Source organism: Lissotriton helveticus, chromosome 9, assembly GCF_964261635.1.
Source record: "Lissotriton helveticus chromosome 9, aLisHel1.1, whole genome shotgun sequence".
NCBI classification, from domain to species: domain Eukaryota; kingdom Metazoa; phylum Chordata; class Amphibia; order Caudata; family Salamandridae; genus Lissotriton; species Lissotriton helveticus.
Window position 1 is genome coordinate 1,000,327,264 of NC_136070.1, and position 14,112 is coordinate 1,000,341,375.

The following is a 14,112-nucleotide window of genomic DNA, read 5'->3' on the forward strand; positions in this document are numbered from 1 at the left end:
GGGAACACATGGAGAGAAGTGTTGCCTTTCAGCTGTAAATTGTATATTCCAAAGCTCTGTTTTTAATATAAAATCAGGGTCTTCGGTGGTCCTATCACTGAAAATACAAGATTTGAAAACAATATTTTTGTCTACGGGTGCTCATGGAAGAGAATTTCTATGAACCAGAATCTAGGGAATGCTGCCGGTCGTTTTCTATCAAGAAAGTTAAATAGAGGCAGTTGCCAGAAAAATTTAAATAAGAAAGTCCCTCAGCAGAAAGCAATTCTGGTATTTTATTGACATCTGCTGGTCGTTTTCTATCAAAACAGTTAAATAGAGGCAGTTGAACAGAAAAAAAAATTCCTAAGTGGAAGCAGACAGGTCCTAGGGCTGGTCTCCAGAGCCCACAAAGTACATACATATATAAGTAAATAATAATACTAAAGTATATACAAGAGGTCTTGAATGCGCGGCCTAAAAATAGGGTGGCAAGCAAACAATTGAATTTAATTTGAATTTAAAAGGCTTGTATAGCGCATCGTACACCATTACGGTTTCTTGGCGCTTTAGCGGCATGCAATAAATCAGGAATGGGACATTTAAAGTGGGAAGGCCTGAGTAAACAGAAAAGTTTTCAGTCCCTTACGAAAAAGGGAATATTGTTTTAAATTTCGCAGGTGGTCCGGCAGGGAGTTCCAGAATACCGGAGCCAGAAAGGAGAAGTTGGAACCTCCCCATTTTTTTCTGGTAAAACGGGGGACTTGCAGTAGGGCCCGATCCGACGAACGAAGGTGTCTGACAGGAACGTAGTTGGTTAGGAGAGAGGAAATGAAGGCCGGGGCCATTCCTTGTCGTGCCTGAAAGACCATGCACCCCATCTTGAAAAGCGAACGCTGCCGGACCGGCAGCCAGTGCAGTTCCTTCAACAGAGGTGTAGCATGATGGAACCGGGGGAGGCCATACACCAGCCGAGCTGCTTGGTTCTGCACAAGCTGGAGTTTACGAAGGCTGTATGCCGGAATGCCGTTGTAAAGGGCATTGGCATAGTCTAGCCGGGAGATGACCAAGGCAGACATAATGAGTTTGAGTGCCAGAGGGGAAAAGAAACGGGAAACAGTGCGGATAGTTCGAAGCATAAGAAAACAAGAAGAAACAACAGCACCAACCTGTGAGTGAAGAGTGAGCTGGTGGTTAATTTTTATGCCCAATGTTTTTACCGTAGAAGGAGGAAGGGGGGAGGTACCGAGAGTGAGGGGCCAAAAGGAAGAGTTCCAGGGACTGGGGGAGCCACCAGTAAGCACCAACTCGGTTTTATCCGGGTTGAGCTTCAGATGGTTGTGGCTCATCCAGTCCCTGATAAAAATCATAATAGACTGAAAATTAGAGATAGCGTGGGGAGAAGAAGAAAGGTCAAAAACCAGCTGGAGGTCGTCCGCATAGTTGTACACCGCGACCTCCCGCTGCTGGAGTGCAAAGATCAGAGGGTAGATGTAAAGATTAAACAATAAAGGGGAAAGAGAGGAACCTTGGGGAACACCACAAGTGATCTTCACAGGGTCTGCCGTGAACTCTCCCAGCCGGACCGCCTGTGTGCGATCCCGCAGGAAGGACGAGAGCCACACTAGTGCTGACCCTCCGATTCCCGCCGCTCCGATACGTGAAAGCAAGATGGAATGGTCCACCGTATCGAAAGCGGCGGAGAGGTCGAGGAGCACCAGGGCTTGATGTTTATTTTGGTCCCGACCCTCCCTGAGGGTGTTTAGGACCGACACCACCACAGACTCGGTAGAGTGTTTGGGGCGGAAACCAGCCTGGCAAGATGCCAGGCCACCCGTAGCCTCAACATGGGAGCTAAGCACCGCGGCAACATGCCGCTCAAGCACTTTGCCCAGGTAAGGCAGCAAAGAAATGGGCCGGTAGTTGGAAGAAATAGCTGAGTCGGCCCCTGGTTTTTTTAAGATGGGCACAATAGAAGCTACTTTAAGGGCCGGGGTCACAATTCCCTGTGAGAGGGAACTGTTTAAAAAGATAATCGGGGGCTGTGTGCAGACCGAGAAGATCTGCTGCAAGATACGAGCCGGGCAAATGTCAGCAGGTGATCCCGACTTAACTTTTAGCAGAATTTCCCGGAACCTAGTTTCCGTGATGGAAGGAATTGATATTAGACTGAGCGGCAGGGCTGGTGGGCAGGGGTCGGCATAAGAAGCGGAGGGAGGGGGAATGTTATTTTTAATGTTAAGCACCTTATCCAAAAAATAAGAATTTAATGAGTCACAGAGGGTTTGTGTAGGAAGGGGTTTGGATGTACTCCTGTCTGAGAAAGCTAACTCCTTAACTATCGAGAAAATTTCTCGTGGTTGATTCTCAGCTGCTAAGATTTTTGATGAGAAATAGGTGGATTTAGTTTCAATGATAGCTTTCTTATAGTCCTGCCGTAGAGTTAAGTAGCGAATTTTCAGAAGGGGGCAGTATTCCCTTCTCCAGAGTCTTTCAGCGCGCCGAAGGGACGATTTCTTATCTTTAAGATGAGTGTCGAACCATCTGTTAGCCTCCTTAGGTCTTTTAATTGAGATCCGGCGTAGGGGGGCTGCCGAGTCGCAGCCTTCCGTAAGCCAGGTATCAATCCCAGTGGCTTGTGCTGACAAGGATAAGCCATCTAGGTTGGGCACAGTGGCTAGGAGGGAAGAAGATAACGAAGTTAGGTCAACCCGATTCCAGTTCCTGGCCCAGAAGTTCTTTTCCCGCGGAATCCTGGCTGGTAAGCTAAGGTGGAGGGTAAAAGAAATAATGGCGTGGTCGGACCAAGGACAAGGAGACACTGCTACAGATGAGATAAGATAGTTTAGGGACCAGACCTGGTCGAGTACGTGTCCACCCGTATGTGTGGGAACCTGTACACGGGAGATAAAGTTTAAAGACTGAAGCAGGTCAGAAAATTGCTTCGAAGCCTGACATTCGGACGGATCACTAGGCCAGTAGTTAAAGTCCCCCAATATAAGGAGGGAGGCGTGATTAACCGTCAGCGTGGCTACTAGGTCCTGGAAGGTTGTAATGAAGTGAGGGGTATTCTGAGGAGGGCGATAAGCAAGTAAACAAATCAAAGAAGGAGAGAAAATATCAGAACGAGCTACCAGATACTCAACAGAGTCAATAAAGGCAGACGGGAGTAACTGGAAGTTGTACTCGGTTTTGGCGATGAGCGCCACACCGCCTCCCTTTTTCCCAGCAGGGACGAGTCCTTCTGTGTCCCCTTGTCTCTATGATGGTTTACTGTTTACTTACAAATATGTTGAAACAAAACAGGTCTGTGCTTCTGCACCATTCAGGTTTACGCGGTTATCCTCCACGCTCCAGTCGCGCCCACCATTTCTTGCATCCCAATAGCGCATTCCTTCTGTAAAACACAAACGGAATCAGCTGTAGAGAGCAAGATTATTCATAATGTAGAAGCTTTCGTGACTTTTGAGAATTTACATATGCAACACTGTCAATGCACATTACATATCAACACCTTAAAGCTAATAATGCTGTATACTAGTTGCATCTAGACAGAGTTCTCAATAACTGGGCAGGGTTGTCCCGCAAATTCCCATTTCTTAATGTTATGCACGGAAAACAACAAGATCTACAAATGCCCAGTTTGTAACCAATGTACCAATACCAGAACCCACATCAAGTGCAACGTCTTTTTACGGGCATAGGTCACTTAAGAAAACAAAGTGTTTGTACTTTTACGGCAAGCAACCCTCCCAGGTTGAAGCATTAGAATAATGGCTCATAAAAAGGGACAAGAGGGCACAGCGCCTACACATAGCCAAGTGGAGCCATTCAAAGACACGTCCTTACGGTGGAAAAGACCCTCATTATGGGTATCAGAGGCTTAGAGGAAGAAGAGAAAGGCTGAAGGATTTCAGTCCGTATAGTAAAATTCGTTTCCTTCAAATTAAGAAAAGGTATCAAAGCTTCATCGTCTTTTCAGATCACTGTAGTGAAAGGCAACCTCCTCAGCTGGAGGGGCAGATGAACAATCTAAATCTAATTCAGAGAAGGTATCCGGTCTACGAGCATGCTATAATGCAAAGTAACGGCCAGCATTACTGTTATAAGTGGAGAGGAATGTACGTGCTCCAATGTTATCACCACCACAGTCTAGAACAATGGAAGACATCCAAACAGTATCTGAATGTAAACCAAACATCTCGTCCTGTCTCAAGAACCTTTGGGGCAAGGTAGTGCCTTACACAAGGTGATATCTTGAAAGAGGCTTGACTTTTTGTTTGGCTTTGGTCAGAAAGTGTGTGCCTTAGAGAAAGGGATAGAAAACTCTGGTATGGACACCAAGAGTGGAGCGGACACCAAGAGTGGAGCGGACACTAGTGCTGGAGCAATACAGAAGGGCTTCAGAGGAGCTACTTAGGGAGCTAGGCAGTCTTGAAGCCCTCTGGATCGGAGTTGACCACCATCAGTTCTACATCAGTCTTCTGTAACCCAGTCAGAGGACCTGTAGGTGCACCGTAGGGAGGAGGAACTGAACGGAAGATCTACAGCAATACTTGCGTGAAGGCCACCTAATGCGGAGAGTTAGCGAGATATCTCATCAAACAGAGGTGGGATGGTAGAACTGTTACTTAAACAGGAAGCAAGTTGGGAACATGGTGAATATGAGCTTAATAAGAAGCATGTTTATTAAATAGTTTTATAGACAGCTAATTAAGAAATGCTGCAAATAAGAGTGTCTTGATTATTTAGCACACAGGTTACTACCTACAATTTAGAATTTTCCGTGACGAATATGAAATTCACAAGCATGTATGACTTTTACTATTTCATGCACTCTTTGACCAAGTCAAATATTAAATTAAATATTAACTTACATATGGTGGTGCAATATAATTCGCTATTAATGCTCTTCCATTTAGAAATAGACAAGGGTGTTGGATGTATGTCGTTAACACGCATGCTTTTACAACGCATGCCTTTACCACGCAACTTTTACAACGCAAGTCGTTACATCGTTACAACGACTTGCGTTGGGGGGCGCTGGATAGTGAATAATTTAATTTACTATTCCAACTCTAGTCCCCGTGGATAGTAGGGAAGGTTTTGGATAGTAAATGACTTCAGCGCCCCCCAGCGCAAGTCGTTGTAACGACTTGCGTTGTAAAAGTTGCGCGGTAAAGGTAGTGCGTTGTAAAAGTTGCGTTGTAAACGCTGTTCCCCAGGGTGTTAATCAAAACTATAACAATAGTATAGGTATAGTGTATCAGGGATCCAAATCCAAATATTTGTTTTATTCCATTTTTTTATAGGGTAACTCTACTTGCTCTGGTGTCAAAGTGTGTTACAGAACAAAGAAGACCTGCATTTCTATACCTTAAAGTAGAGAGCTGAAACTCTTTTAAAAAAAGTAAAACAATGAACTTCAAGCTAATTTATATTCCAGTGAACTACTGGCTTTTTAATTTGCTTTAAGGAGTTTTCATCCATTTTGCTTTGGATTGCAGCGCCACCGCGCCTGCTATCGTGTTCCCGGCACTGCGTGACCTTGCTGGAGCCGAGTGGATTCACCGAACTGCCATCGCCACGAGGCACCATAATTGCAGGGAACTAGGGTGGTGGCGCCTCACGCTGAGTCCTCCCACTGTCCATTAATAAAAGCGAGTGGAGGCACTGGGCGACACTGCCGGGGCATCTACACTGAAAGCATACGCACACCGCCAGGTGTCATCAGGAGCAGCAAGAAGACACCAACGCATTACTCAGTGAGGCTGGTGCGCACCCTTGACCGCGACCCGTATTGCGGAACGCAACCCGGACACGGAGCGAGCCATGGGGAGGAACAGAGCCAAGGCACAAGACATGGGCGCCAACGCAGACCTACAATCTACGGGATCGGAAGACCTGCTAGCCTCCTCCAATGTGGAGATCATACCACCAACCGGGAAAGCCACCCAAGACGCTAAATTAGACCTTATACTGGCGGAAATAAAGGCATCCAGAGAAGCGCTGGAACTGCGCATGGACAATATGGCGACTGGTCTTTCGCTATTACGAGCAGACCATAACAAACTAGCGGAAAAGGTATCTGAGCACAAAATCGCACTGGATGACTTGATCCCGCAACAGACGGTTCACTCGACGAAATTGGAAAACATGGAGAAACAAATCAAGCTGCTGTGGAATAAGGTGGATGATGCGGAACGGCGTTCCCGTCGCAACAACGTGCGAATTTTGGGAATACCGGAACGCAGCGAGGGGAAGAACCCCACTCAATTCGTAGAAGACTGGCTGAAGAAGGTAGTAGGCCCACAAGAACTTACTCCGCTATACAGCGTGGAGAGAGCGCACAGGATGCCGGCGATACCACCAAAACCAGGGGCGCCGCCGAGACCACTCATTGCTCGCCTGCTGAACTACAAAGATAGGGACTCTGTATTACGAGTGGCAAGGGAGAAGGCCCCGTTGCGATATGAGGACAAAACCATTTCAGTATACCCAGACTTTACCCCGACGGTACAAAGAGCCAGATCATCGTTTTTGGGAGTGAAGCGCAAGTTGCGAGACAGAAACCTTAAATACGCCCTTTTATTCCCTGCTCGCCTCAAGATACTACACGGCAACAAATCCTATTTCTTCGACTCGCCAGAAGAAGCGGCGGAATGGATGGAAGTGACGCTTACGCCGCCAACTACACAAGACCTCTTTTAGGACGACCGAGGCGGTGGGCCATCACACCGGGAACAAGACCACGAGGCAACTAGACTGGAGTATCGCACCAAAGGATCGTCGTCAAGCGGGGGTCGCAAGTCGACCAGGTCTGTAAAACCAGCGAAAGTGGGTCACCTGACGGAGGCAGCACTGGCGGCGCACGATGCCAATGATCACTCAGCAGCAGACAACCACTCTGACACGCCGACGGAGGTATCGGGATCGGCTGATAGCCTGCAATTGTTCCCCAAAATCACGGCGCAAGTGGCTAATGAGCTCTGACCACGGCCTCAGAAGACTCCGATTGGTAACGTATACATGGCATGAGGGGCGGATGTGAGTGGGGGAGCACCGGCTAAGGGCACATAACAGTACCATCACCAGGCTCTGATCCGGAGCGAGTGGCTCCCCCGCCCCACCAAACAGACATGATTAGGTTGTTCATCCGCCCACGTTGGGCGGTACGGTTTGGACCCCGAGAGTTTTTACTTAGGGACCTGAATGTTCAGGGGTTATCAGTTAACACGGCACTGGGGACATGGCATGCTCTATTAGGATTATTCGTGATGCAGCGCCCACCGGTCTTGCCTACAAAGGAACATAATGGGGACTACCAGTGAGTACAAGCTGTGCACCTGGAATGTTAGAGGCATGGGCTCTGTCCATAAAAGGCATAGACTGCTGGCACAGCTCAACCGCAGGAACGTCAAGATTGCTTGCCTCCAAGAGACTCATTTGAACAAGGCAGAGGGTGGGAAGCTCCTTAAAAAATGGAAGGGGCAATTGTTTGCTACCTCTTACTCTGTATTCTCTAGGGGGGCTGCGATATGGATTCGCAATTCTGTACCGTTTAAACTAGTGGAGAAAGGCATAGATAAGGAAGGCAGGTACGTGTTTGTCAGTGGGATACTGGATGGCACCCCAGTAGTGATAGGCAGTGTTTACGCCCCCAACTCGGGTCAATCTGACTTTTTACACCATGTAAACAGTGTTATGGCGGAATGGGCGGACCATAGTTGGATAATTGGAGGGGACTACAATGCGGTGTTAGATATCTCATTAGACAGATCGCACCCACCATTACAGGCCACTGAGAGTAGGAAACAAGCGGATGCGCTGAAGAGGTGGGCGGAGGGCTGGGGACTGACGGATGCATGGAGGGCCAAACATGTGCTGGACAGAGAATATACCTTTTACTCACCTCCCCACAGCCTGCACACCAGGATAGACCATGTCTTTTGTACTACATCACTGATGGGGAAGATCGCTATGGCGGAACACATGGGCAAGACACTGTCGGACCACAATCCGGGAGAGGTTACGTTCCGCTGGGGCAGGATTCCAACACCAATACCTACCTGGCGCCTCGCGCCGGAGCTATTGGAAGACACGGTTTATCGCACAACACTTGCAGATGCCATCACGTCCTACTTTGATACGAACACGGGATCGGCGAGTTCCCGCTGTGTGGAATGGGACGCTTTCAAGGTGAACATAAGGGGAGTAGCAATGAGCACGCGAGTAGGCATGAGGCACATTGTACTGGACAAACTGCGAGAAGTGGAGGGGAGACTGGCAGCACTTGAGAGTGAGGCTGCCGGCACGAACGTACCGTTCACACCGCTGCAGGGGGCACATATACAACATGCAGAGCTATTAGAGGAGCTGAGAGTATTAGATTATAGGGAATACACGAGCAGGCAGCATGCGCAGGCGGAGAGTGCTGGTCCCCTACTGGCTCGTATGGTACGAGATGACCCCGTCCAAGTGCCAATCATGGAGATAGTTGATCGGGCAGGGTCCCGAACCTCGACACAGATCGGCATAAACACAGCGTTTAGGACATATTATGAGTCCCTATACGGCCCACCCAACCCGCAGTCGGACACGGCATTGGGAGAGTTTATGGAAGGGATAGACCTGCCACGACTGACGGATGCCCAATGCAAGGAGCTGTTCCGCCCTATCACAGCCGCTGAGATCTGCCAGGCGATAGGAGCACTCCCACGGAACAAAACACCGGGCACGGATGGCCTACCGGCCGAGTTCTATGGAGCTTTCGTTGACCTTCTTGCCCCACGCCTCCTGATAGTCTACCAAGAGGCACTACAAACGGGTAGCCTGCCACAGACGTCCCTTCAAGCTCTTATAGTGTCACTGTTGAAACCGGGCTGGGATGGCCTACAAATGGCTAATTACCGGCCCCTCTCCTTGTTGAACATGGATTATAAAATTTTAAGTAAGATACTAGCAACGAGGTTGGCGCAATACATACCACACATGATACACCCTGACCAATGTGGCTTTGTGCCGGGAAGAAGCACGGCAATGAACCTCAGGAGACTCAGCCAACTCATGCTTAGCGGGAATGAGACTATGCATGGGGAGGGTTGTATTTCTCTAGACCTAAAACAGGCCTTTGACTCCATCCGCTGGGACTACATGCTGGTGGCTCTTACACGATTCGGCATACCGCCCAAATATTTAGCATGGGTTCAACTGCTATACACCCGCCCCACGGCACGTGTCCGAACGAATGGATGCATATCGGCGCCCCTGGACGTAGCGAGAGGTACAAGACAGGGATGCCCGCTATCTCCGTTGCTGTTCATACTGGCGTTAGAGCCCTTATTGAGCAAAATTCCAGGACTGGCGAACCACAGGGGCATCCATAGGAACTGAACCACACATATAGTGTCGGCATACGCTGATGATATTATTCTGTACTTCAGAGACTTGAGAGGTGGTCTTGAGCCGGTACCCAACATATTTGAGAATTTTCACTTGCTGTCTGGGCGCACCATAAGTGAGACGAAATCACACGGTTTCTACTTCTCCATAGCGGCGGAGGAGGACCACGTCCCCTTCGCACCACATAGCTTCCAGGTGGCGGAAACTACTTTCCGATACCTTGGAGTTCAAATTTACAGGGGAGCGAAAGACATGATAGACGGAAACCTAGGGAGAGCGATTAGGGCGCTGAAATCCCAGGTGCAATTCTGGACGGCACTGCCACTGTCAGTGTCAGGCAGAGTAACCATCTCTAAAATGGTGGTCCTGCCTCGACTCCTTTATTATTTTACAAACATGCCGTTTCTAATTCCTGCGTCAATGTTTACTACACTGAACACGTTACTAACGGAACTAGTGTGGGGTGCTGGGAGGAGACGGATTAGCTTGGCCAAACTACAGCTTCCCACGACGTCAGGCGGTATGGGTGTGCCGGACCTACGGGCGCACAACTTCGCCTGCCAACTGCAATGGTTAGCCTATTGGGTAGCGGGAAGGAATCTGCACAAAATTAATGTCTTGGAAACAGCCTGGAGCAGGGGGGATGTACACACTTTATTGTCACCTGGAGCTGAAATCCCACGGCAGGCGCCTCCACTGCTTCGTCTTGCGATTCTATACTGGAGACAGGCAGTGAGATATACTTCCAAAACGTACTCCTACGCCCCCACAATACCGCTACTGGGTCTACCGGTAGGTCAGACGCCACTCTCGAGTATGCAATTGACGGAGTGGCATGGGGCAGGCGTAACGCAGGTAGGGGATTTCTTTAATGAAGGCAGAGTAATGTCATTTGAGTATTTCCGCACCAGGCACCACACATCGGGAGGGTCGTTCCTACTGCATGCTGGGGTGCGCCACTATGTCACACGGGTGTGGGCGACGGATGGACTGGAGCCCTCCACAAACCCCTTAATCACCATGCTATACTTAATGGGTTCCGGAAGTCACCTGACCAGACGGCTAACACATGATGTACGGGAGGGTAGAGCACTCCCGTTACACTCGATACGGGACAAATGGGAACGGGATATGGGGAGACCTATCAGAGACCCGGAATGGGTCAAGATAATAGCATTTCCGAAAAAGGTGTCCCGGAATCCGAAATTCAAATTTATACAGCTCATGATACTACATAGGGCATACCTGACACCGCGCCGCATACATGCAATGTTCCCCACTGCACCAGACACGTGCCCCCGATGTGGTGCGGCAGACGCAAACCTGATCCATATGCTCTGGGAATGCCCAAAACTGGGATACTACTGGACGACTGTCCATGCTGACCTGTCCAGGCTGGTTCCTTCCAAACCATACACTGCACCGGAATACACATTGCTGGGGTTGGGACCTGTGGAGAGGAGGAAAAGTGTAGGTACACGCTTCACTGACCTGGCTTTGTTACTAGCGAAACGCACCCTGACAATGAAATGGAAATCACCGAGGTCGCCAGACCCCGAAACATGGAGGGCAGAAATCTTGAGATGGGGTAAGGCTGAAGGAATGACACTACAAAGAGAGGAGCGTAGGGGACTCAGGAAGAACCCTATCTCCCTAGAATGGAATACTTTAATGGGGTCCTTCGAGGCAGGGGGAAGTGATGCATCCGACACCTCTACAGAGGTGAGTTGATAGTGCTTTGGCGATGACGTGCCTTCGTACAGCTTATTATATATGTACCTGGGTGCACGGGCCGAGACAGCCTTCGCCCCATAAGAAATTTAGGTATGTTCCCAGCGGAATTGCGCTAGATGCGCTACAAGTAATATGATTGCGTGAGGTGGACTGCACGACATGATGATGGATATGTACCTCAGAGTGCCGGGGAGGGAGGGACTGGGTGGAGGGAGTTAGAAGAGGGTTGTCTTGATTATAAAACGAAAATGTCTCATATAGCGAAGGCACGATGGTTCGATATTATTGTGTTAAATACGTAATGACAGTGTATTGCTGTACCGTATCATAATGCTTTTATGCTTCAATAAAAAAGATTTTCAAAAAAAAAATAAGGAGTTTTCATTGATTTGTTTTGCAAATCAATTGTTCATTTGGATTTTTAAAGCAAATTAATATTTGTCTTGGTTTGATGGTTAAGTTCCGTCCTGATTTTTTGACGTATCAGAGTTATGGGATCTCTTTCTTCAATACGACAATGGTTTACTACTGAGTTGCACCTTATGGACAGCTTGGACACAAAAATTTACTTAATGGAAGTATTTAAATGATTAGATAACGCCATTTCACATTTGGTACCGGACTAGATGGAGAGACGATTCACAGTCTGCTTGCAGCAGTAATGTGAAACTATGGCCTCATGTACTGAACACACTAGACAGTGGAATAGGAATATAAACTTTGGGGGCACATTAGAAATATTACTGCAACTTAATTTAGTTTTAGAACCAGAGTATAGACAGCAATAACGAAAGCTATTGAACAAGAACTGCAGTAAGTGATTAAAAGGATTAAGGGGCATATTACCAACAACTAGCGATATTTATGGCCAAGTAGGCTTAGCTGCAATTTTTTTTATCGCCGCGCATCGGCGGATATTATCGCTGAGATAACGTGCTATTAGCAACGTTGATCTCAAAAGCGATAATATTTCCGGCGATAGCGGTGAAATCCGGGAATATTGCTGAGAATACAGCGATATTCACGCATTATCGCTAACAGGATCTTAGCCATTATATCCACCGCCCATTGGATATAATGGCTAAGAACTGGTCTGAGCAGGCGTTAGTATTTGGAGATATTTGCGCTTAGCATGAATATTTCCATCGCTACGCCTGTGTTGATAATAGGTGATAGCGATGTTAGCGACTGTTTGTAGTCGCGAACAGTTTGGGTACGCCCACTTTGCATGTCATTAGCGATAAATATCACTGACATGCAAAGTGGGCCCCAAACCGCTCGCTATCGCCTAAAAGCTGTCGCTAACTGATGTTAGCGCCAGCTTGCTAATAGGGCGATGAAATTATCTCTGCTTAGCGGCCGAAAACGGCCGCTAAAGCGGCGATAATGTCATTTCGCCTGCCTTGATAATATGCCCCTATGTTTTTAATACACTATTAGTGTGCATATGCATTCGTTTTCTATTTTCTAGTCACACTGATCAAACTAACTCACATCATAAATAAGATTAAAGCAAGTGACAACCAAAAGAAAGGCATAGCATCAGTTCAGAGGCACTGTTTTCAGTTGTTAAAATATAGTGCTTTCTTTAAAAAAAAAAGAAAAAAAGAAACAGGTTTATCTATCACAATACAATTAGTTTGAGATAATTGAGTGTTCAAAGTATTTAGTATAATAATTTTTGAATGTGCAGTGGTTCAAAGTATTTCTGAAATTGTTCAGAACAATTTGTTACATCCTTTAAAAATCAACTCAGAATGTAGTAGGAAATGCACTGATTTCATGAAGATTACAGGCTGAATTGAATGTTTATAGTGTTTCATCAGGAGAGCACTCCAAAGCTCCAATAAAACATCCAAATTACATACTACAAAACACTGTAGCAAAAGCGAAAATTTAAGCACAATGGCACGTACTTTAACTATGCCACCTGTACACTCCTTACCTTGTCCACAAGGGTTTCTCAGGAGATTCCGAGAGAAAGGCATTTTTACATACACACGACCCCACGGTATATTCGGCTGTAGTCTTGATGCATCCAAAAGCTCCAAACGCCGTTCTCGCTTACATTTCAGAATCCACAAGGTAGATGTGTCCACTAGACCGCGCCACTTTCGACTGACACACCTACAGTGCAACAACAGATCCTGCGCAGGGACAAAGCTGAGCACGTGAAGAAGCAGCTCATCCATTAGTGGATTTAGGTCCATCCAGAAGGTAACGTTTCTAGCTGATCCTAAGCGTCTTGACGACGGGCTTCCAAGACGGTCCCCAGACTTTACAATGACCGATGACTTTGTTATCCTTGCTCCATAGTGCCCACGCCAGTAAAGAACATCCTTTCCTTTGTGCAGAAAATGCACAAAACGCACTCCAGGGCCATAGTGTCTAAATGTGTGAGAAACCTGAAAAGAAAAGACAAATTCTTAACTGAAGAAAAGATGTTGCATCCTTTCACATCTCACTTACTTATATCTGTTTTGACCAGCAGAGCTTCAAATTGATAGACACACATGGGTCTGTGTTAACTATAAATAAAACCAATTAAGAAACGCCTCTATTCTACAAATGATCACCTTCAAACCTGCTGATGTTCTCCTATGGTTACCCAGGAGTTGACAGCTGCCTGTTTGTAGCCTTAGATTGGATATGGTTTCTTGAATCCCTCAATACATTTCCTAAATTTGTTTCTGTACATGCTGGCCATTTCCTCTGATGAACGCAAACCTCTGATTAGTGTAACCTATATTAAAGTATTTGATTCTTTCCCTGGCTGTTTACAACTCTTGAGAAATGCACCCTTTTAGGTAATACAAAATACCTCACGATATCTGCGATGGCTATCTCTGGGAAGAGTATGTGGACCTTCTTCAAACTCATCGATCACTCGCCTTCGGCCTGTAGACATTAGCTGTACATGTATTTCGTACTTGCCTCCAAACTCTGGATGCGGAGCAAACCTTAGGAATAAGTAGATGAGTGTTAGAAGCAGCTCTC

The 14,112-nt window shown here is 47.2% G+C and overlaps 1 protein-coding gene across 2 annotated transcripts in view; it reads right to left on the reverse strand.

The window, feature by feature from the left end:
- Positions 1-14,112, reverse strand: part of FBXO27 (F-box protein 27) — a 282,101-nt gene that overhangs the window by 159,708 nt on the left and 108,281 nt on the right. For both annotated transcript variants that reach the window (XM_078661312.1, XM_078661313.1), the window contains 3 exons: positions 13,937-14,075; positions 13,061-13,520; positions 3,265-3,376 (listed from right to left, as the gene is read on the reverse strand). In XM_078661312.1, the coding sequence (XP_078517438.1) occupies positions 3,265-3,376; positions 13,061-13,520; positions 13,937-14,075 (711 nt within the window). The remainder of the gene's footprint in view (positions 1-3,264; positions 3,377-13,060; positions 13,521-13,936; positions 14,076-14,112) is intronic.